Source organism: Patiria miniata, unplaced genomic scaffold (assembly GCF_015706575.1).
Source record: "Patiria miniata isolate m_02_andy unplaced genomic scaffold, ASM1570657v1 HiC_scaffold_17, whole genome shotgun sequence".
In the NCBI taxonomy this organism is placed as follows: domain Eukaryota; kingdom Metazoa; phylum Echinodermata; class Asteroidea; order Valvatida; family Asterinidae; genus Patiria; species Patiria miniata.
Window position 1 is genome coordinate 11,536,934 of NW_024037055.1, and position 25,175 is coordinate 11,562,108.

Below are 25,175 nucleotides of genomic sequence, written 5' to 3' on the forward strand. Positions count from 1 at the left end.
GATGACCTTTCTCCCTTCGAGACGCAACTCCGTCTGTTACAGAGACTCATGGCCAGAGTATTGAAAATACCAACAGTGGACGAGGTCAGTCAGCCTGAAAGTCAATCTTTCAAGGGTAGAACCGGCTCCTCCCACACTTCAGCCCAGAACCCACTTTTACCTCATTTGCCATTGGACATCGTGTGCATTGATCGCATGAAGAAACTCAAGGTTGCAAAAATGTGGAGACCCTTTCATCCAAGGGAATTGAAATATTACCAGTTTGCTAAGGCAGACTACGAGCATTACCGTACCTTGTAGTACAACCAATTCCCGATACAGCTAAGGATAAATTGGAAGCTCATGGGAAATACCAGCCATCTACATGTAAGTTGCCCTTCAAAGACCCTACCAAGAACAAACTCCAGGAGACCATGAAAAAGATTGACTCAGAGGCCAGGTTTGGTTTTGAGGATCAATTCCTTCCTCCTCCTCTTGTCGGAATATCTAGCATTTACAGTGGAAAGAAAGTCAAAAATTTCCCCTGACATGATGGCAATCGCCCTTTGTTGCATTGAAGAGGCTTTACTGTTGAGTCTGGATCAGTTCACACGAGTCTCCCTAGCAACCAAGACAGCTCGTAGTAAGAACGTAATAGACTCCATCTATATTTTATATGCAGGGGCAAGAAAAAAACTGGAAGCACTGCTGCTCCTATTAAGCGACCTCTTCGATGGAAAATTAAAAAAGATCCTGAAGACGGAGGCCAAACGAATCAAAACCACTCAGAAACTGGACTTATGCAAGGTCACATCCAACCCACAAAAGGACAACGGGAAGCAACAAAAGTCAGCTCCATCATTCCGTCCTTGTAAAAGCCCTTCAAGTCATTCAACATTTTGTCAGAATGCTGCAACAGGTGCATCAGCTGGTTCAGCGGCGGGAAAAGCACGTCCTTACAACAAGAATCACCCAGCCTACCAAACAAATCAGAACAGTGGCTGGCAATCGTCAGCACCCGACAGACCAGGAGCTGGCGCAAATAACACTGACGTTACCAAGTTGGCCCCAAACCCTGGACCCGTAAGGGCTGACTCACTTCTTTCGAAGTGTCCTGGCATGAAATTACTTCCGACAGATGGGTTCTTGCAACTACCTCTCATGGTTACAAGATCAAAATTTACGAGCACCCCTCCATTGGAAACAGCCCTCCGAGTTTTTACAAGGATATCATGAGTAGTTGCAGGAAGCTTACGAAAACTAAATGTTTTAATCTTCATGTTTTTGGACGATTGGATAGTAAAAGGACGCACAGAAGTAGAAACGCTTCAGGCGATCCAGTCACCATGGGCTTTGACATCCAAACTCGTCTTTATCATCAACCAAACAAAGCCACACCCAACTCCAACACAGCATTCAGTCTTTTTGGTTGCAGTCATAGACTTGTGACTCCCACTGAAGACCGCGACGTTGTGTTCTCATGTTTCTTTCAAAGAATGTGGCCCCAGCGAGAGCATGGCTCATGCTGTTAGGATTGATGGCAAGCATGATCGATCTTGCACCTTATTGCAGGCTCTGCTTGCACCCCCCTCCAGATTGACCTACTGGCCCATCACAGACCGAAAAAGGATCCAATCCATCTTCAGGTTCCGATCACTGTAGGTCTCCTTCCTCACCTCCGTTGGTGGTCAATCGCTCATACATTACATAGGCCTCACCTTTCCCCGTCCTCAGGCCTCCTTAAAGGGATGATGTACAACATTGGCTTTTGCTGCAATTTTCAGAAATAAGTGCATTTGGAGGATTTACATGTTTTAGCATTATTATTAAACTGACTGGTTTCACGTTTTTGGCTTGTAGATGCTGAAAAAACCAAGAAAGCCAATTATATTCTTGTATTCTGGTTCCCTGACCCCACTTAAGATGAAATGGAGCAATTTATAGACTTTGGGGAATTTTATGGTTAGAGTATCAATTTAGCTGACTTGTACCCGTTCACAGGTGTGTAATCAATTGCAAAGAAAATGTGGAACAACTACCGTAAATATAAGAAATATGGAGTAGTTTTTGAAAATAGCCAGTCTTCTCCAGCGTTGGTCGGCTGACCAGTGTTTGAAAAATACAATGTTTCTTGAAAATGTCAGCACACCACGAGCCACAATGCTACAGGATGCTTTAGACTGTCATTCCCTAACAATCCAGTAAGGTATTTCATGAAAATTGGATCATTTCGTTTTTTGATGTTTGCAAATGTTGTATGTTCCCTTTAACCATTGCAACCGATGTATCAAATCTAGGATGGGGAGCAACTTTCTCCCCACACCAGATTGGCGAAACCTGGGGACCAGATTTCCAGAACCGACACATAAACGTTCTGGAACTGCAAGCGGTATTCTACGCCCTGCAGCATTTCCAGCCGATAATTCAGGGACACACAGTACTAATCCAAATGGACAACATGACTGTGGTGTCGTATATCAATTGTTCAGGGTGGCACCCAATCACCCCAACTGTGTTACCTGACTTGGGACATCTTCCATTGGTGCATACGGGAAAAGTAAAACTATGCGCTTCCCACATTCCGGGAAATCACAACAAGATCCCGGATGCCCATTCCAGGGGTTTGATAATTCCAACAGAATTGGGGGTCTGTGGTCCAATGGTTACGGTGTTTAATTGACTCGTGTTTGACTTACGGTGTTTGACTCGTGGTACATTGGTTCGAATCCTGACGGAGAACATGGTCCTTGTGCTCTTGAGCAAGGCTCTTAACCATTGTTGCTTCGTCCTTCAGATGGGATGTAAAGCCGTAGGTCCTTTGTGGTGCAATGCATGTTAAAGAACCCAGTAACACTTACCGCTAAGAGAAGGAGCTTGCCCCAGTGTTTCTGGCAGTGGCTGCAATATGCGCCACAGCACCTTGTATACCCTTTATAAAGGTGCTACATAATGGGTCTCATATTTCTCATAAACTTCATTTACCAAAAGTAAACATAACTACCAGCACCTTTAGTACCTAATTGTTGGTAGATACATGTACGTGCACTATATAAGACTCCGATATTATTATTATTATAGAATGGACACTCAACAGAGAGATCGTCTGTCAGACCTCACAGCGACCTCTTCACTACGCCATCGTTGCTCAGCTCCCAGTATTCTGTTCACGGTGCCCAGACCCCAAAGCATGGGCAGTGGACGCACTGGCGATAAAATGGAACAGGATGTTTGCGTACCCTTTCCCAACAATGTCCCTGTTTTCAAAGGTCTTTAAGTTAGAAAAAAAGACGTGCAGAATGTTGTTAATGGCCCCATTCTGGCCACGCCAGCCCTGGTTTCCGAGGCTGATCAGACTGCTAGTTCGCACTCCGTGGATACTACAGTACCTCAGAGAGTGGACATACATGTAATATTCCAACCGCAGTCCCTTTATCTTCATCCAACCCTCGGGGACCTCCATCTAACTTGCAGCTTACTGCGCAAGTAAGCGGCTTACATGTATATGCCGAGCCTTGAAGAATAAAAATGAGATTCAAATGTGTATTTAGTGTCTGTTATAAGAAAAGATCTTTTGCTGAAATGAATTATCAATTAAGGGTGACATGCTGGGTGCTGAGGGAGGAGCAGATGCAGCAGTGACATCACGCGTGAGGAGTGGGTGGAAGAAGTTCAGGGAGCTGGCCCCATTTTTGACATCCAAGGCGCCGCCCCTGAAGATGAAGGGCCAGGTTTACACCGCCTGTGTCCGAAGCAGTATGGTATATGGCTGCGAGACATGGCCCACAAGGGTGGGGCACATCCAGCAGATGGAACGAGCAGAGATGAGAATGATCAGGTGGATGTGTGGGGTGTCTCTGGCTGACAGGCTGTCAAGCGAGGAGCTGAGGAGGAGAGTGGGAGTGGAGGGGATCGGCATCGTATTGAGGAGGCACAGGCTGAGGTGGTTTGGTCATGTGGAGAGAAAGGAGGATGTCAACTGGGTCAAGAGGTGTACCAACGTAATTGTGGGTGGGCCCACACCCGTCGGCCGACCGCGCAAGACTTGGCAGAGCTCCGTGTCAGATGACATGCGACTGCTTGGAGTCAATGCGAGGGATGCGACGGACAGGGCCAAGTGGAGGAGAGCCATAGGGAGAAAGCAGGCCAACCCAGAACAGACTGGACAACGGCCTTAAAACCGACATGATGATGAATAACAAACTGAAAGCACGTCCCACGAAAAGGTATTGAATGGTAAATATTATGGCAGGCCGGCCGGCCATGCGTGAGTGAAAGCTCACAGTCTTCGACGCTTGCGACCAGCCGTACGTGATACAAGTGCTAGTGCTAGCTGCATGCCATGCTTCATGCGCTTCATTTCTGGCCCCGGCCACATGCGCTTGCGGACCACACCATTTGTGGTAAGAAAGGGGTGTACTTTCTATTTCCGCTGTTTAAAAAAGAAAAAAAGGCAACTACAGTCAACTCCCGTTAGTACAAAATCTGTGGGACCCTGTCAAAATGTTTGTTACATCCGAATTATGGTTTCCAACCCATTGTTCACTTTTGTGTAAGGCTTATGAACGTGCACGATGTTCACGTGAGTAATCAAAGCGAAATAAAACATTGTGTCAGGTATGTAGAACTATCAAACAAAATAATTATTTAAAAAGGCTTTGTGAAAATATGTAAAATGTATGGTACATATATTCTTATTGTGATATGTAAATAAAAAAAATAAACGAAAATGAAATAAAGTTATGAAAACCTTGAGGGTTGAAGACGGAGTCAATGTATCAACCGCCGTCAGAAGTGAGACGACCGAATCAAACCTGAGCATAATTGTTCTTAATACCGTAAGTAAACTCTTGTGTCATGGAGATAGACGTTCCTAATTTATTTTTATACAATGTACCTTTCGTCCTTCAATGTTTAATGTTAGTAGTCTTTCTAGCAAAAATAAAGTCCGAGAGACCTTCAGACCTTTGCAAGAATTTTGTAAGAATTATTTCTGTGGTATGGGCTAAAATGATAGTTAGGATAAGTTTGGGAGTGCATGTTTCTAAGTTTGGACTCGTTTCAATCAGGTTACGAACATGAACGTAACTGACTTTTTTATATGGCGAGGAAATCGTTTGGAAGTAATAAAGGGTTGGATGAAAATGATTGATCTGGTATGTTTTCATTCTTCATATTTATTTGCCAATATGCCAATATGTTTTTTTAACTGAAAAAAAAAGGCCATTGGATTTGTTGGGTTGGCTTAATTCATTGAAACCTGCGTCGGACAAACTTGTCCTAGCAGCATGTCCACATAGATCTCGTCGTCCAAGTCAACTTGGGTGCAGATTGGATGTCACATACTCGGTGATTGTTCCCGGCTTGTGGTTTCTTCTGTTGTCGGGCCATGCACTAACTTTTAAGGCTAGGCACCGGACGGGCCAGCCGGCAGCAATTCCGGTGTTTATTTCTCATCATCAATTTTTATATTTGTTTGTAAGAGTATCGACTGTAAATGATATGATATAATTTTTGTGGCCCTTTTTATAGTTTTCGTAGTGTAACTGTAAATGGGATTGGTTCAGAGCATTTTGACTAGAATTTAGAGGCCTTACAAAATTGAAACCACTTCAGTCGGTGTGGCTTGTACGCTGGTGCGGTTTATACGCCGACTTCAAATCTTAATTTGCAGATTTTTGCGTGCTGTGGCTTATACTCTGCGCGGCTTATATTCCGAAAATTACGGTAAAAGTAAACTCTGTCCCGAGCCAATATGGCCCATCAGGCTGGCGTTTATCTCCAGTTTCAGTTGCATGAAATGACTTAAAATATTTCTATTCCCCCTGGATGGGATGCCAGTCCATCGCAGGTTACGCCCCAGCTAATGCCAGTACCCATTTTATACTCCTGGGTGGAGGGAGGCAAGTTGGGATGAAGTGGCTTGCCCAAGGACACAAAATATGACCAGCAGCTGGATTCGAACCCCTGACCCTCTGATCATGAGTCACGAACCCTAATCACTAGACCCATCTCCTCAAAGGAATGTTTATTGAGCGTCCCCCAATAAGAAATCTTATACCTTCCTGGGACCTCAACGAAGTCCTACAGTCATTAATGAAGCCCCCATTTGAGCCCCTGGGACAGGCTTCATTGTACCATATAAGTTTCTTAAAGTAGTGTTTCTCTTGGCTGTAGCCACCTCTCGAGAAGCAGTGAACTCCACTCCCTTTCGGTTGGAAGCCTGGTGTCCGGTGCGGGCTCTTACATGTAAATGGTACATCAGCCAGACCAGGGCACTACGTGAGAGGAACTCACAACTGTTTATAACAACAACACATCCTCACAGTGTGGCCTCACGTGACACCGTTGCTCGATGGATAGTGTCAGTGATTAAATTAGCAAACCCACATTGGCCTTCAATGGATGAGGGTTCATTTAAACAGAAGCTGTGTTGTTTGTTAGAAGACAGGATGGCAAGGATTCAGTAGTGATATTGGTATATTTGTTATCACTTAATCAACTGTGAACATTGGCAGCCATGTTGTTCGCTCGTACCCCCCCCCCCCCCTGCAAACAGGATGCTGGGATACTCTGATGAGCTTCACAGAATCTTGTGAAGGAAGTGGCCTATGACCTATGTATAAAGCATCTGGCTGCAGTTGTTTAAAACCGCAGTTAGATGTGCGCAAATGCTATCTGAAAACTTCCCATAGAAATGCGCACATTAAATACCGGATGTGATTTCTGTTTCATTGCGGACCATGTGGACAAAATTTTGAGCATCGCATAATGCAATCCGACCGTTCGCGATTCGAAACGGAGCCTGAGCAAGTGACGGGAATTGTGAATTTACAACACAGATAAGTTTTAAAGAATTTTGCTTTTTCAACAAAAAAAAACATCTCTAAACTGGAATAAAAGAGTAATGAATCAGTCTTAACGGCCGTTTCAAACCTTGCAGAGTCATGACCTTGATGACGCACAGGTCACAGGTCGCGCAAAGTCCAACCAATCAAAGTGCGAATTCATCAGAGTATCCCAGCGTCCTGTTTGCAGGGCGGGGGGTACGAGCGAATGGATTGGTCATGCAGTATGTAATATCAACACATCTCCCTCCTTTAAAGGTTTAAATCTATATATATAAGAGAGAGTTTAACTCGGCCTCCGAGACGATGTTTGCTCATGAAAGGATCCCAGACCGCGGGCTCCCGCGGCGCCAAAATCGCTCCACGTCCGTGGAAAAATGCGGAAGGTGTCTTCCGCCGGGTCGGACACTTCGGGTCGTCCTGATTTTCCGGTACGGACCGGCGATCCGTTTCGTCGATTTTTCGTGACTGCGTTTTGCGCAGGAATTTGCCGTCGTGTGCGCTTTCACGTTGACTGCCTGGCCGCCCTCTGTGCTGGCCTTTCTGCGTGTCTAGACTGTGCGAGGTCAGCGAGGTCAACGTAGGGGTTTCGTTTACGTGTTCTACTCGGCCGTACTGCCAAAGCGTTCACCAAACGGTAGCAAGGGGTGACCTTGGCAAAATATTTTTTCTCCATGGTGCGTGGCCACCAAGTATCCCTATTCTTTCCTGTGCTTTGCTTGCCGCCCCTGCGCCGAGTGCAACGAATACTCAGAAGGACTACACATTAGTATGCCTTGCGCGGTCTGACCAATCGAAAGTCTACACTGCGTGGTACTTCTCGGCTATGCGTAAAACCGTCGATGGCAACGCGTACTGCAGCCTGCTCCACACCCTGAAAACGAGGTTGAGTCTACGGTGCTTGCTATTTGAAGCGCAAGCATGTGACGTCGCGTGATAGAGCGCTGTTGCTTCCATAATGTGTTTACAGCTCCACGCTTCAACCACCAAGGCTGAGCGTTGTGAGTTCGCTGCACGCCACGTATAATTCAGTGTCGCGTGAAAATTTCGGGGGCCTGTTTGGGATCAACGAAGGATCGATGCATTGCTTCAACTTATCGCGATCTTAAACGCAATCACAAAAAAATCGACGAAAAAGACTTTAGTGTCCGACCCGGCGGAAGACACCCTCCACATTTTTCCATGGACGTGGAGCCATTTTGGCGTCGCGGGAGACCGCGGTCTCGGATCCTTTCAGGAGCAAACATTTCTCGGAGGCCGAGTAAAACTTGCTCTATAGATGGTTGCACCAACTTGAAAAGTTGAATCGACTTTTTCCTCGCCAGACGGCATGGCAAATTGTAAGAAGTTCAAGTTAACGTTTGTTGAAGAGTCCAATACTGAAACTTAATTATGACCTTCCTCCATATTTTATGGTTACACTCAACATTTTCATTTCAAATGACACCTTCACGTTTTATTGCATTATTATTTATTGTCAAAACTGTACAATCAGGCTTCGCCTGTGTACTACGGTAACCTTTTCACTACGTTTTCCAAATGCGACTGCCTCACGAAATGCCAATTTAACAGACCAACGGGAACACTTACAGACAGTTGCAGTGGTACATAATTATCATGTTCGTAAATCGACGGGGGACAGGGGGAACCCCCCCCCCCCCCGATCTATGATCGGGTAAATCAGCTTGTTCTAAATATCTGTGAGATGATCATGTTTAAGAAATCTGTTAAAGAAAAGGTCTTTTGTAAATGCTTCTGTGCCCTTTTCAATAAATGCAGATTCAGATCTCGTAATAAATTTTTGTTCTTGGTTTTCATAGACTGTAGGGAGACTGAAACTAAATTCTTTAATTCTAAACAATGTTAGTAATAACTTGAATAACACTGGATTAGATTTTAAACACTTTAACTGTTAGCTTAACTTCTTTTCAAACTATTAGCATGCAACTTCATGCAAAGTCCAATTCTTGAGTCTTTTGCAGGTGAACCACTTTGGCACATTTCACACGTTCAGTTTGTCTGGTGGCTTAACAACACAGCCACTTTAAGTCATTTTCAGGAGTTCCATGTTGCTTTGAGTTGGAGTACGTAGGCATACTGGCTGGAGTAGGCATACTGGCTGGAGCAGGCATACTGGCTGGAGTTGTGCTCACACTGGGTGTGCTGAATGCTTCTGGCATTGAGGTCTTGGTCGATGGGGCCTGTTCTACTGATGGTGTATCCAATGGAGAATGGTTAGATTCTTGCCCCTGTTGGTTGACAGTTGTCTTCCTCAGCATTTGTCTATACTTGCATTGTGTACCAGTGTTTGTCTGAACGTGCAATCTGGCACTTCAGCCTGGTTATTTAATACCAGCAACTAATCAAATAACTACATGTTTACTGCTGGAAAGGGGTTAAGTTCAGCAGGCTGTATCAGGCTTTATTGATTGGTAGCAGCTCTATTGTAAGGTACATGTAGTTTAGGTCTGGCAAAGGAAGATTTGAGGCCCAAGACTGAAGCTTTGCCTGACTAGTACATTGTAAATGGCAGGGCCCTATAATCCCGTCCTACCCCATCAGGAAATTCTAAGAGACACAAGGATCAAATGGACTCCAAAACATAGAAAATAAATGGAATAGGAACTGTTCATTTTTCTTCACTCCTGCAGAGCTGTGAAAGACTGTCATTATGTCCAGCATATTGCCAGTCCATTTCCGGTTAATAATCCAAAAGATGAGAATGAGGTGATCGTCCCTGCTGTTGATGGAACTAAAAATGTTCTTCGAGCATGTGAAAAATCATCCACAGTCAAACGTGTAGTGCTAACAAGTTCTACAGCGGCAGTGGCAGGTGAGTAGATGAGTTAAGAAGATGAAGTGTTAGAATCAAGATTTTTTTTTTTCATTGTGGCAAATACGTGGTCCAAGTAACTTGGACCTAACTTATCACCTTTTTAACATTCGGACGTGGTCTGGTGATTCTAGGGTCCCAGCAAAAACACTGCCATGGGGCGACACAATTCTGCCGTTGACCAAAAAGCTGACATTGCCCAACAAAACCATCAGATTTCACCCTCAAAACAGCCTCCAAATTACTAGAACGCCACCTGAGTTACAAGTAGACATAGATGATTAAGATGGAGGTACTGAAGTTTACTTACGATCCGGATGAAAAGTGAAATTTCCCATTCAGTTCCAAGAGCTCCCCTCACGATCGTGAACGTGTTCAATTTCTGACTCGCTTGAACAACGGGATGTGGTCGTGCTCAGCGTTCATTCGATGGTCCTGGTATCCCGGGCGCGATTCCATTACCGAGTGCGATGCATCGGTTATGATAATGAGTAGACTGGATCTCGTTTGTAAACATGAACTTATTTCAACTATGAAAGGGAGTCAGGAATTACATTGTACCTTGAACTGGTTTCCGCTCATAAAAGCCCTAGTTCCCGACTCCCTACTATCGTTCGAAATGCCCTTGTATTTACAAACAAGATCCAGTCTACTCGTTATCATAATTGATGCATTGCGCTCGGTAACGGAGTAGCACTCGGGATATATGGGAATCATTGAGTGATATGGGGGGAGGGGGGGGGGTTTCAAATTATGTTTTTAATGTATTTCTATGAAAGACAAATTTGATATTTTTGTGTGATTCGTTTCTTTCCTTCTTCAAACATGCACAAGTAATAACATTACATACAGAAAAACACATTATTGAAATTTGAATCAATCAAGTATGTATATTATTGAATGACCAGACATGTTTTTCCTCATTTAACCCCCCCCCCCCCATTTTTTTGGTTTACTGAAGTGACACAATTTGCAAACAACTGAAATACGGTACATAAAATCAGTCCTTCTGATTAGAAAATCACAGGTGTGTGGAAAAAGGCACACCTGGATTTTTCTAGGCGTTTTTTTCTAGGTGTGTCATTTTCTAAGTGTGTGATCTGTGGTCCAGGGAAATTCAGGCGTGCAATTATTCACACTTCTCGGGAAGCTTTTAGGTGTGCGATGGTGTGGGGGTGTGATCGCACGCCTCAAATCAGAAGGACTGTAAAATGTACATGCCCTACCTACAGACACACGTACATAATCTGTACACATGCATGTACATATGTATACATAATACATACATGTATACACATAAAACATACGCGTACATGTACAATAATACATGTACATGTACATAATACATGTCAACCGTAGTTCGTGAAATTTTCATTTTTGTCTAATATGGCCTAATATTTTGTGCAATGAATGACTGATTTACAGTGTTGTAGTCGAGTCACCAACATCGAGTCCGAGTCCCGAGTCACAAGCCTCGATCGGAGTCCCGAGTCACAAGCCTCGAGTCCGAGTACGAGTCTCGAGTCAAAAGCCTTGAGTCTGAGTCCGAGTAACAAGTCACATATGTTCTTAGTTGTTCACCAAACTAATACTTTAAAAAAAAATTATTTTTCAATCATCCATTCTGTCTTTTAAGTAAATCCTTGTGTATATACCGTAGTCTACTTCACTTTACTTACCTGTAGAGCAATTACTGCTTTTGCATATTCCCTATACCGGCAGGTATTTCACGCTAAGAGTTTTATACACTAGCGCCCTCTGGCGACCTACCCATGATACCCCCAATCAAAAGGCACGCTCCGGCAAGGTTCATCCAAAACATATCTCCTGTGCCGGAGCGAAGCCTAAAAAGGGCCGACAGGGCAAGCGTGGCTCGGGTACAAGTGCCGCTATAGACCCCGGCCCTCCCACGAGTGCGGGGCAGCTCGAGGGGACTAGCCGCCACGCTCCAGTGGGCTTTAATCACCCGTGCCCTCCCGACACAGTGCCCAGTACCACTGGTTGCCGGGACGGGCTATTACACGGGCTATCGGACCGACCAGCATTCGCTCAGCCCACGGGGCCTGAGGCGCTGTCGGCCGAGTATGTTATGAGCGATGTGGAGCCGGTCGCCCGGGGGGATCCCGGCCCAATGGCCCCCGGTCTATTTCACTCTGAGGGACAACTATCGTCATCGGATTTTTTCCGTTGTTCGGGGGTCCCGATGCCCCAGGTGTCTTCTGACATGTCGTCAGACACACCCCGGGGCCGTTCTTCAAAGAAGAAAAGCAAGAAGAAGAAGACTGATCGCCGATCACGCCGCTCTTCTTCGGATTCGGACCCACCGGGGCAAACGCTCCCGACGTGAGGACTCGATCTCGAGGTCTGATTTTCTGCAGGCATTTCAGTCAATTTCAGCTACGCTGTCGGCTATGTCTGCAGGCCGCCAGGCGGGCCCTATTGGTGCCCCCCCGGAAACGGCAAGCTACAGCCACCACCGCGTGGTTCTGTACAATTTCCCCTCCAGACGGCTCTCGTTCACCGGAGTCTACTCGGCCCTCACAATCGGCTGATTCATCCGATGTTGACGAAGAACCAGACCAATTACAGCGGCTCTCCATTACTGAAATGGAGCTTCGTTTAGTACAAAGAGACATGATACGGGTACTTAAATTACCCTCCGCTGATGAGCCCCCTCCGCCCGATCATAAGTCATTCAAGTGTCAGACGGGCTCCACATCTACCAGTGACAAAGTGTCCCCATACTTCCGTTGGATCAAGTATGTGTGGAACACATCGACAACATTATGTCACCAGACAAATGGCGTCCTTTTCCCAGACGGGAACTAGATTACTATCATTTCCCGCGGGAAGATTTCACCTGGGAAGTTCGAAGAACATATGAGAGATGAAGCCAAACGTCTGAAGGCCACTGAAAAGATCAACTTCAAGAAGCCTTCAACCCCAGTGACCAAGGGACAACAGAGCAAAGCCAAAACGTCGTTTGTTGTCCCTCGATGCAAACCACTTAAATCTAGTCGTGGTGGGTTTCGTGGCCGCACCGATAACAATTCCGGTGCGCATGCCACGCAGACTCGCATGTTCTCTGGACAGCAACAGCCCCAATCCAGCCGTGGCTTCCGGGCGTCGGCCCCCCGATATCCTGGGGGTTGGCGCAAATGACTTACTAGACTCATGGCGGCCTCCTGCCGTTGGACCCGTGGGAGGCTGTCTGCGAGACTTTGCGGGGTCCTGGGCTCAAATTACGTCCGACCGATGGGTGCTCGACTTAATCGAGTGCGGCTACGCACTCGAGTTCTCGACCTCCCCACTGTCGGACATGATCGTTCGGCCCACATCAGTGCCGTCCGATCCATCAAAATGCCTCTCTCTCGGGGGGGGGGGGGGGATCAACTCTCTTCTCAAGAAACGTGCAGTACGCACGCTCCCCCCCGGGGGAGACGCGAAAGGGCTTCATGTCGACCTTCTTCTTGGTCCCCAAGAAGGAGGTTGGCATTTGGCGCCCAATCTTAAATTTAAAGCCCCTCAACAAGTTTATTCGGCCACGACATTGTATGGACACGCTCAGAATAATACTGGAGTCGGTCCACACACCGGCCTGTGGGGCCAGCCTAGATCTGAAGGACACGTATTTACACGTCCCAATCAGAAGAGACCATTGGAAGTTCCTACGCTTCCAGTACCAGAACATCCAGTACGAGTTGATGGTGCTTCCTTTCGGCCTCTCAACCTCACCCCGAGTCTTCATGCGGTTAGTGAAGACAGTCGGGGCCGCACTACGGAAACAAGGGGTAATGATTTTCATGTACCTCGACGATTGGATCATCGTGGGTCCATCTCAGGCAACCACGCCAGTGGCACTCAACCGGACATGGCGGCTTGCGTCGGATCTCGGGTTTATCATCAACACCGAGAAATCCCACCCACTTCCGTCCCAGTTCCCAATCTTTCTTGGGGCATCGCTCGACCTCAAGAAGGGATTGGCTCGTCCTACGGAGGAACGGATTGTCAACCTTCAGAGGTGCATATCCCTGTTCCTTCCGGCAACCGTGGCCCCAGCACGGGCCTGGCTCAAGCTCCTCGGCCTCAAGGCCAGCATGGTAGATGTCGTGAATTTCTGCAGGTTGAGGATGCGGCCCATCCAACTACACCTGCTGTCATTCTACCGTCCCAGTCGTCACCACATACAACATCTGGTGCTGACCACTCCTTGGCTAATACCACACCTCCGTTGGTGGCTCGACAATGCCAACCTCACGGAGGGGCGTGCTTTTCACGAACCCAAGCCGTCAGTGACCATCTCAACAGACGCGTCACTTTCTGGCTGGGGGGCCACCCTCCACCCACGTCAAGTGGCAGGTCGGTGGGGCCCCGAAGACTGCTCAAAGCACATAAACATACTGGAGATGCTGGCAGTCACCAATGCTCTCCAGCATTTCAAGGCATCAGTGGTAGACCGAGTGGTTCGCATTCAAAGCAACAATACTACAGTAGTGGCCTACATAAACCGCCAAGGGGGAACGCGATCCGCTCAACTGTGTGCGCTCACGTGGGAGCTCCTTCATTGGTGCATGCGCCACAATGTAACGCTCTCGGCAGTTCATCTCCCAGGCGAAGAGAACGTCGCGGCCGATGCTCTCTCCAGGGGGTGGGTCATTCCGACGGAATGGACCCTGTGCCCACAGATTGTCCAGTCGCTCTTCCTTCTGATCGACCGGCCTCATGTGGACCTGTTTGCTTCTCGGAGCAACCACCAATTACCAGTCTACTGCGCGAGGACCAACGATCCCTACGCACTGGCAATACAATGGGACGGGCTACTGGCCTACGCCTTCCCCCCGTTTTCCCTCATACCTCGGGTGCTGTTCAAGGTGGAGCAGGAGGATTGCGAGGTCCTCCTCATAGCCCCTTTTTGGCCCCGCCAGCCTTGGTTCCCGAGACTCATCAAACTCCTGGTTCACCGACCAGTGATTCTTCCGCAGAGAGCATACATCCTGTTCCAACACAGCTCGGGTTTTCTCCACCCGGCTCCGGGGGATCTTCACCTGACGTGTTGGGTACTATCACGCAGTCCCTCCGCACGGCAGGCCTTTCCCGATGAGCTGCGGCCATTGCAGCTGGCAGCAGACGATCATCTACCAGGAAAATTTATGACAGTAGACTACGCCATTTTTACAGATGGTGTAAGAGCTGATCTCTGCATCCCTCCGATACCTCTGTAGGGGAGGTTGCAGACTTCCTGGTATACCTTTTTGAAGGTAGCCTTACTACGGCCACGATTAAGAATTATCGTTCAGCCATAGCAGCTATCCACCGTGGCTTTAGGGATGGTTCTTCGGTGTCAAATAACGAAGCTCTCAGCCAACTCCTCAGGGGGATGTTTGTTTCGCGCCCCCCCCCCCCGACGCGTAGGTTATTACCGGCATGGGATCTCTTCAGTGTTTTGTCAAACTTATCGAGACCCCCATTTGAACCAATGGGCAGCTCAACCTTGTTGCAACTGTCCATTAAGGTTGCCTTTCTGTTAGCAGTGGCTACGTCTAGACGCCGTAGCGAACTGCATTCGCTTAGCGTAGAGACAGGTCACATCCGGTGGGAACTAGGGGGTGTGCGCCTAATCCCTAAAGCAGGGTTCTTGACAAAGAATCATTCGGAGGATTTTTCACCTCCTGACATTTTTGTACCGGACATTAAATCCTTTTCATCCGTTTCTCGCGACAAATTGTGGTGCCCAGTCCGTGCCCTGAAATGGTAGGTTGATAGAACAAGGACGCTTCGAATGGGACATTCGCAGCTGTTCATAACAACAACTCCGCCATACCGGCCGGCCTCACGTCGGCGATGGACACACCAACACAAGAGCCTGTTGGACCAGTCCATGCGCATGATGTCAGGGCAGCTTCCACTTCCTGGGCCTTCTTTAAGGGTGTCTATATACGGGACATCACAGAGGCAGCCGGGGACTTCCCTATAATGGGTGAGTCACCTTGTTTTGATTGCTTAATATGATTCACTTACATATAATATTGTGTATATATATGTATTGTGTCATAACGTTTTACACTGTATTGCCAGCTTATGATTCACTTACATATAATATTGTGTATATATATGTATTGTGTCATAATGTTTTACACTGTATATCCAGATATCTTGGGTTCCCCGGTCCACCCTCAGGTGGATCAGTGGGACCCATTTGGGGTTACGTTTACGTATTTAGAGCCCCTGTGAGTAACAATGGCATCTCCCATGGCCCCACCCCCTTGACGGCGATGCCATAAGGGTTCTGACTTAACGCTCGAGAAAAGAGGACGCTCACGGGGCATGCGTGCCGCAGAGTATCATGGGTAGGTCGCCAGAGGGCGCTAGTGTAAAACTCTTAGCGTGAAATACCTGCCGGTATCGGGAATATGCAAAAGCAGTAATTGCTCTACAGGTAAGTATTCGCTCGTAGACCCCAACCACACTTCTGTGGGGGGGGGGGGGGGGGGGGAGTTTACCTTGTGTTTGTACATGTTGTTTAGACCCAAAATGCATTTTAATTCGCAGTGTACAGTGCCAAGAATGATTCAACACAGAAAACCCTACCTGCCCTTACATGTACTTTCTTCCCCATACTGCATGAATATTTTCTAAAATTTTACAAAGTCTTAAATTAATGATTCTGTCAATATTCTGAACCAACATCAGGGGCGGATCAAGACTGCCATTTGCCGGGGGGGCTAGAACTGTAATGAAGGGTCCAGGACCTGCGAGCGGAGCGCGAAGCCCTTACGGCATTGGGTCCGGGGCCCGCTTAAGGGCCCTGGAAAAATTTGGATTATAGATGCTCTGTGGTGCAATCTGAGGCGATTCCTGGCCACTTTCCACCGTTTAGAAAACGTTTTAAACATCGAAAATTCCATTTAAATTTGTTATTTTTATGCCCCGCGGCAAAGCCGAAGGGGCATACTGTTTCCGCCTTGTCCTTCCGTGGGTGGGTGGGTGGGTGGGTGGGTGGGTGGGTGGGTGTATGGGTGTGTGTGTCCGGACAAATCTTGTCAGCGCGATAACTTGAGAAATACTTAACATATGAACTTCAAATTTGGTTTGTGGATTGTTCTTGGTAATCCTAACAACCCTTTTGCATTTGGGGCCGAAAGGTCAAGGGTCAAGGTCACAGTGACTAAAACAAAAGAAATTTTGTCAGCGCGATAACTTGAGAAATACTTTACATATGAACTTCAAATTTGGTTTGTGTATTGTTCTTGGTAATCCTAAGAACCCTTTAGCATTTGGGGCCGAAAGGTCAAGGGTCAAGGTCACAGTGACTAAAACAAAAGAAATTTTGTCAGCGCGATAACTTGAGAAATACTTTACATATGAACTTCAAATTTGGTTTGTGTATTGTTCTTGGTAATCCTAAGAACCCTTTTGCATTTGGGGCCGAAAGGTCAAGGGTCAAAGTCACAGTGACTTAAACAAAAGAAATTTTGTCAGCGCGATAACTTGAGAAATACTTTACATATGAACTTCAAATTTGGTTTGTGTATTGTTCTTGGTAATCCTAAAAAAGCCTATTGCATCCGGGGCTGAAAGGTCAAGGGTCAAGGTCACAGTGGCTGAAACAATAGAAATTTTGTCAGCGCTATAACTTGAGAAATACTTTACATATGAACTTCAAATTTGGTTTGTGGATTGTCCTTGGCAATCCTAAGAAGCCTATTGCATTTGGGGCCAAAAGGTCAAGGGTCAAGGTCATAGTGGCTAAAACAAAAGAAATTTTGTCAGCGCGATAACTTGAGAAATTCTTCACATGTGAACTTCAAATTTGGTTTGTGGATCGTTCTTGGTAATCCAAATAGGCCTATCGCATTGGGGGTCGAAAGGTCAAGGGTCAAGGTCACAGTGGCTTAAACAATAACAATCTTGTATTTATTCTGAGATCATATGGAAAAGGGATTAATTCATATAAAACCTACAGAAGACACTAATGCTGTCAATGAACGTTCCATGTGACCAAGGTACGGTACGTGTAAGTTGATGTTAAAAGAGTGGTGTTATGTAATGGGAACAGTCACGGTTGCGGGGCATTTGTGTTTGTAAACACACCTGACTTGTTTTGTTCTTTATAAAGTTTGTTATGTACTCAAAGTTGAGAACCATGTTCCATGTTCGTATTTTTTTCACAACTTTTATTTTGGAATGGGATTCAGGCCACTTGTAGTCCGAGCCTCAAGGTACAAAAAAGGTGGGGGCACTGCTAGGGTGAAATAATAGCATAGAGGAAATTTGGCCGGAGGACTAATGCGAGCGCGGAGCGCGAAGCCCTTACGGAGAGGGTTCCGGGGCCCGCTTAAGGGCCCCGGGAAATTTTGGATCGCAGATGCTCTGTGGTGCAGTCTGAGACGTTTCCTGGCCACTTTCCCCTGATTTTTTTTAGCAGAAGTTTTAAAATTATGAGGGGATATTTTTGTTTCATTTGTTTCAAATGCATATAGGCCTATACACTCTTGCTCCTATGAAGTTTCTTCTGTATTCAAAGCCTAAAGTTGAGAACGTGCACATAATTTGTAATTGTTCCGCGCTCGGTTACATAACTGACATGAATTTAAATATTTCATTATAGCGGGTGCATATTTGGGGAGTGTGTCAAACTGGCATGAAACGTATCAGAAAAATATTTTAATAGAATCTGAAGTGGCCATTGTTTGATTTTGTTTAGTCACCAAGCCCAGAGCGTGAAAACGGTTTGACTTCATACGTATTGTACGCGGCAGTTGTCCGCGAGTCTCATGGACGTATGAGGCGCTAAAAAATACGTGAAATAAGACTCCACTACAGTTTGTTTTACCTTGGTTTTATCCGCGTACCGTGCGGCCATCATAACCCGCGCATAAAGTCTTAAGGTCGGTTTTCACGGGGCACGCGAACGATTTGCGAAGGATGCAAATGTCGAAAAAATGGCAAAGTCCAACATTCAGAGAAGTTTTTCTCTGAATGTCTCCCAACAATGGAGTCGTAAACCATTCTTGCGCAGTTTGTGCGAAGTTCTCACAACGTATGTGCGAATGTCGTGTGTACCGTGACTGAACTACGGCCAGTCCACATACACAAAGAACACGCGACTTAAATGCGAACAACGCGAACGTTCTTCTGATTGCTCCTCCTGGGAACATTGGGCCTCTTGCACACCTTCCATCTCCCCTGGCAGGGGGTTTGTCTTCCTCTTCTTGGTCAATCCGACACCTCGGCCACGACTCTTTCCTCCCTTGGGCGGCATGTTGCTGTCTTGAGTTGAAGTCAAATGAAGTAAATAAACCACCCACTGTTTAACCTATGAGGCTATAGTATGGGCCTACATAGCCTGCTTGCCTACAATACAGAATTCACACAGAGTAGCAAATGCGCGAAATAGTCGTGCGCTTTATATAGGTCAAACGTGGTGTGGATTTGCCGCCAAACGTGCACCAAACGTTCGTGAGAATATCTCAAGAAGTACGCAAAAAGTTTGCGGAAAGGTCGATAAATAATCGGGCGAACTTCGCTTCCAAGCGCGAGACATTCTCCAAATTGTCGGGGTCTGTTTGAAGTCACCGCCATACACCTGCTTGAAGCCGACTTGATCCAAATTAATGTGTAGGACCTTGCTTGGCATTACTGATCTTGAAGGATTGCTTGGACTTGCAATGGGCTGTTGCTACTGCCTTGAAATCGCAACACGTCTATTCTGTACCGTACACATGTACGTTTAATGTTTGGCTAGAATGGCAACTTAATCAGCAGGAAGAAGTCGTATTCTGTTTCCTGATGTCCTGCTCGATCCTCCCGAATGCCTGATCCGCTGGCGGAAAACTGTGGCTGCGGACAGGAAATGTGTGCTCGATGCTTAGCTGTGGAAAGTTCTGTTTTCACATAGCAGCCAGCATTGCCAAAACCATTGATGTTCTTGTTTTGGTCAAAGCAGGAGTTTTAAAACAAGCGCAACCTTTGATACCTTTTCAGTTCATCTCCCACAACAGAAATGAAAAAGTGGTTTAAGGCCGAAGCCACCATGTTGCTGTCCTTGCAGTTCTGACTTGTAGCCAGATGTACAGATGAATGTCACCTTTTCCCTGTGGATTTCCTCGGCCGCAGTGATGAACGACACCAAAAACATAGAGGTAGAGCTGCCGCGAATAGGTTTGTCCGATTGGGGACTTTGGCAGTACATGTACTAGATTCTCCATAGTGTCAAAACAAGTGGTGAATGAATCCTCAACGTCACCTCATTTTTTCATCTATAACACATCCCGGTCTACCCACATACGGTACCAAGTTTCGACCCGATCGGACTTACTGTTCTGTAGATATAGGACTTCAAAATATGCACGTTTGTCACGTGAACCCTGATGACGTAATCATGATGTCACTCTTCGGAAAACAACTTTGCCATAAGGACATGCATATGCTTAATTTGAATGATGTATGGCGAAGTTCAATGCCAAAAGTGGCGTGTACTAAAATCGTGTACAAAGTCTATGGGATTTTGCATGGAACAAAAAGAAGAAACTAGGAAGAGGAAAAAAAAAAACCCAAACGGGGCTCACCCAAACGTATTTCTTTCCCCCCCCCCCCCAATATTTGTACAAAGTTCCCTTTTTTCTGAACAAGTGCCATTTTAAAAATAAAAATAGTGCCTTTTTTGTGCCATCGAACGTTTTTGGTACCCTTTTAAAAAAAACTTTTGCATATGTATTGACCTGAAAAGCGCCATATATTGTCTGTAGTATGCATAATCATCAGATTTGAACAGCTCCCCGATCAACAGATGGTACCAGGCCCCCCCCCCCCCACCCATCAAAATGACTTTGCTACTAGTACGCCACTGACTGGGGCCTTTTCTATTTAAAACAAAATGTATTAATTAATATGAGATTTGTGACCAAGGGTACTATACTGAGTACTGATTTATAACAGAAATGCTCATGAATGAGGCCTTGCACAATGGCACTTTCTCCTTGTTTACAGTCAAAGTGAAGTACTTTATACTGAAACTTCCCTAGCATTCCTCCTGTCAACATCATCTACCTTGAGTCGCCTCACCATGTAAGAAAGCAGGGTGGCATCCTGTTTAACTTTGTCTACAGTCAAGTAAAGCTGATTATGTGCATAGGTTAGATCTTCATTGGAGAGGGAAGTTGCCATACACGTTACGTACATTATGTGCACACAAAATGCTAGCAATTTTTCCATCACCTCTATGACGCGATTTTTTTTTGCAAGGGAGCGCACAGAATTGCGTGAATTGTTCCTCTTTTATTGCCCAATTGACGAAAGCACCACTGCCTCATCCAAATCATCAAAGTCCTCCATTATTATAGCTGAATTTTTGATGAAATATGCGGATATTTTAGCGCGAAGCGAGAGCGAACATGTGTGCCGCCATCATGAATCACCTGACTAATTTATGGTGCGCTGATTGGCTGAATGGAGTCGTCGGCTTTTGCGAAAAAAGTAGACTTGCGCATGTCGGTTTCTGAAACCAAACATGGAATTGCAAAGCAATTTACGTAGGACGTGTCGGGATTTGCAACGAAACAGATTTGATGATCAGATAGAGGTTGCCACTGACTCTATAATGGTAGTCATGGTTTGTTTTCGGAACGAATGGTGTTTGTCGGTTTTTGCGCATGAACTCTTCACATGTACTCCTTCAACTTTTCGTAATAATTTGTATCATTTGCAATAATATGTCTAGCCTTCAACAGTCGCTATTAATTTCTGCAAAACACTTACCGATTGCCAATAGAAGACGACACACCATTTCACTTCGTTTGCGTGATGTCCACCATCTTGACGCAAGTGTTACCGACGACCAATTTCAAAGAGAATACTACTGTCCATGAAACAGCCGTATAAATTTCGCTTTACCAAAAGGTCATCCTCGTTCAAAAAATATATCTTTTCTTATTCAAAAATAGAACACATTGCGCTTACGATGTGTTTCGTGAAATCAGCCCCTGGTCAAGGTTCAGCTGAGCAATGGATACTGCACTTTTTGAGAAAAAAGTGAAACAACATGCACAAACAAAACTCTTCATTTCCAACTGAATGCAAATTGATCCTATGCCTTTAAGTTTCAAATGAATAATGAATTTGAGGCATTACATCCATAAAGAATCTTCAAAACTACTTGGTACCCCCTTGCGAATAGTAGAGGAACATTAATCAGATTAAACCCAATCATTCATGATCAGCTTGGTCCCAACGAAGCATTAAAGTTGCAGTTACCATGCTATTTTCGAGTAGTCCAGGCACATATGTATACATGTTCTGTACCGTGTGTTTTATGATTGATTATTCCTTTGCTTAGATTTTAGCAGAGAGTCAGAGAAAGCAGCTTGTGAAACTGATTGGCCAGATGTGGATGCTTTGGATCCATATTCTAAAAGTAAGATGCTTGCAGAAAGAGCAGCTTGGAGTTATCTGGAGGAGTTGAAAACAAAAGGCAAGTACAGAATTTATTTCTTCAATCTCTAATGGGCATCCATTCAATAGCACTTTGATGTACAAACAGGTTTTTCTGCAGTTAAGTTACCGCAACATGTAACATAGAGGTAAACATATCCTTTCTTAGGCCCCCCCCCCCAAAAAGTCTCCGGCTTCTGGTATGGAGCTTGCCCCAAAAGTGGTGTGGCGACGCATTTTTTTTGTCGCTCTTTTTTTTTCTTCTCCAAATGTCGGCTGATGTTGCAGATGACACTTCGATCCCCTTAAAACTTAAAACAAAATATCCTTTGGAGTGGAGCTTGAGGTGACCTCAGTAAGGCCATCAGGCTTGAGAATTCTGCTCCCACTTACGATCTCGACCGACATAAATATTCTTCGGGAAATTTGGATAGTCAAGACAAAAATCAGAGAAAACGGTAGTAACGTTAGACCATACAGTGACATTGACATCGTGCATGAGCTGCTAGGCTGGTCATTAGCCTGCCTTCTTACATATTACGCTAGTGAAAGGCGTTTACAGGTTCCAGATACTCGACCATCGCTCCCTCAGTCAGGCTTCCAGGCGCACAATTGTAAAATTACAACACCATCTGCAAATGGGGCCTGACCAAATTCAGTGCAAAATATATGGGAACCAAGAGAGGCCACATAAAGCTTATACTCAATTGTAACCCCATCTAAAAACACGTTAAAATTGTGCAGCAGCAGGATTCCAGTCAAACCAGTGAGTTTGGCGGTTTTGAGACATCATCTTATGTTGAATTTTGAGACATCATCTTATGTTGAATTTTTTTTTTTATATATTTTCTAACGCGCCTGGCTACGGCGACGCGCGCACATACCAGAAGCCGGAGAATTTTAATTTTTTTTTTGGCCTTACTTATATTCATAGTTTTATTGTGTTCGTGCCAATGCTTAACCCTAACTCCCTAGGGGGTGTGCAAAATCATATTAAAATTGGAGGATTCAGGACTGTTAGGTTTAAAAGTGGAGATTCTATACTGCCCTCTGGTGGATATGGAATTCCATGGGATACGAGTGCGCATGCACAAAACCAGTAAGGAACGCACTGACACCAACCAGACGTCAAGTGAACAAAAACGGGCAAAGAAGTGCCAGAAATTTACTACTTTTTTTGTTATAAAACTGAAAAATTACAATCACCAGTTGTAATGGGTGATATAGACAAAAGTGCAGCGGCGCACAGAAACAAGAAACGACAAAAACGGCACAAGACACTGTCGTTGCTAGGCCGAGCATGGGAATTGTGGACCCCCACAGAATAGACGTTTTTAGTTCTATCATGATGAAAGAAATCTCCACATTGAGAGTGAAAATTTTCAGTTAAACAGTCCGAACTAATTCCCGAAATATTGTGAAAAAAAGCTGCTTTTATGTCATTAACTTTTTCGCATTATTTTATCGCACAACTTTCTAACCTCAGCTTCTATATATGCGACAGTTTTGTATCATGATGCCGTATCTTGGCATTTCAGAATCACAATTATCAATGCAATGTTGAATCATTACACCCCTTTCTTTGTCCAAAGTTGATCCCTGTGTAACATCTCTATGGTTACAGTGGATCCTGATTCTGCCCATACCGGGCCCCTGCCTAATTGGACTATGTACAACATATGTTGCTGACAACTCCAATCAACAAAAAGTGTGTGTTAAACCCATCCACAATGTTGCTGAAAGATTTAAAAACCAATCAGTTCAGCCATTCTGTAATAAAATTGAGATTTTGTGGACACAGGTTAACATGTTGTCCCTTTACATTGTGGCCAGTTTGACATGAGTAGAAACAATAAGCTGAGGTAGGGAGTAATAAGTACTAACCTGTTGAATCAGTAAATGTGATATCAGATGTATTTAACAAGGGGTAAAGCTACAAAAATCAGACGAGCCCAATTTTATGCCACACCGTGACCTAAGAATGGCCCAGCTATATCTGATCTGGATAAAACTTGCATATCTATGAAAGGATTTATATAACTCCTTTACAAAAATCGTTACATGATAATTTTTTCCCCTCAAACTGTGTTAACTGTAATTTTCAAACACACCATATATGTACATCTAGTTTTGATACTTGGCACTGGTGGTTTTTCAAAAATAGAAATAAAAAGTTTGAAGGGACAAACACATGGTGTTGGGCTAGAGGTTTGTCTTTTTCGCATTGTTGATTGTTGATTGTTGTTGTTGATTGTTGATTGTTGATGTTAATTGTTGGTTGTTTATGTTGATGTTGATTGTTGATTGTTGATTGTTGATTGAATTTTACGGTGGTTGTTTATGTTGATGTCGATTGTTGTTGATTAACGATTATTGGTGTTGATTGTTGATGATTGTTGATGTTGATTGTTGATGTTGATTGTTGATGTTGGTTATTGATGTTGAGTGTCATGATTGTTGATGTTAATCGTTGATGTTGATTGTTGATTGTTGATTGTTGATGTTGATGTTGATTGTTGAAAGTTGATTGTTGATGTTGATTAATGAATATTGATGTTGATTGTTGATGATTGTTGATGTTGATTGTTGATTGTTAATGTTGATTGTCGATGTTGATTGTTGATGTCAATGTTGAGGGTTGAGGGCTGAAAAATACCGCATGTAGTAATTATACAGAGAATGGTTAAAAAGAGTCAGGTGAGGATCTGCACGTGCGTATGCTGCTGTACTGTAAACTTGTTAAGTACATGTACAATCTTTACAAAAACGCATGAAATAGCTCATATCTCTAAAAGTAAAGGTCGCACACCATTGGCTCAATACAAAATATTGCTCGCCATACCCTCTTTAACCCAATGTGCATGTTTTTAAGAAAAGAAGCGCCCAATTAAAAAAAAAGCGCCAGCCCAATTTTTGAGAATCATATGATGTCATCAGAAGTCAAAAATGTGCTTGCGTTAAGAAATTGTCATATAAACGTGTACAAAACACTGGTAAACACTTAAAATACATTGGTCCATCAAGCAGCCGTTACATGTAGCTCAATAGTTAACATACAACAGTCGTAAAACCAGACACTCACGAAGCGA

The 25,175-nt window shown here is 44.9% G+C and overlaps 1 protein-coding gene across 1 annotated transcript in view; it reads left to right on the forward strand.

Moving 5' to 3' along the window:
- The window catches only part of LOC119723827 (phenylacetaldehyde reductase-like), a 117,566-nt gene that overhangs the window by 28,485 nt on the left and 63,906 nt on the right, over positions 1-25,175 (forward strand). The window contains exons 3-4 of the mRNA XM_038194706.1: positions 9,476-9,657; positions 21,992-22,126. Of these exons, the coding sequence (XP_038050634.1) occupies positions 9,476-9,657; positions 21,992-22,126 (317 nt within the window). The remainder of the gene's footprint in view (positions 1-9,475; positions 9,658-21,991; positions 22,127-25,175) is intronic.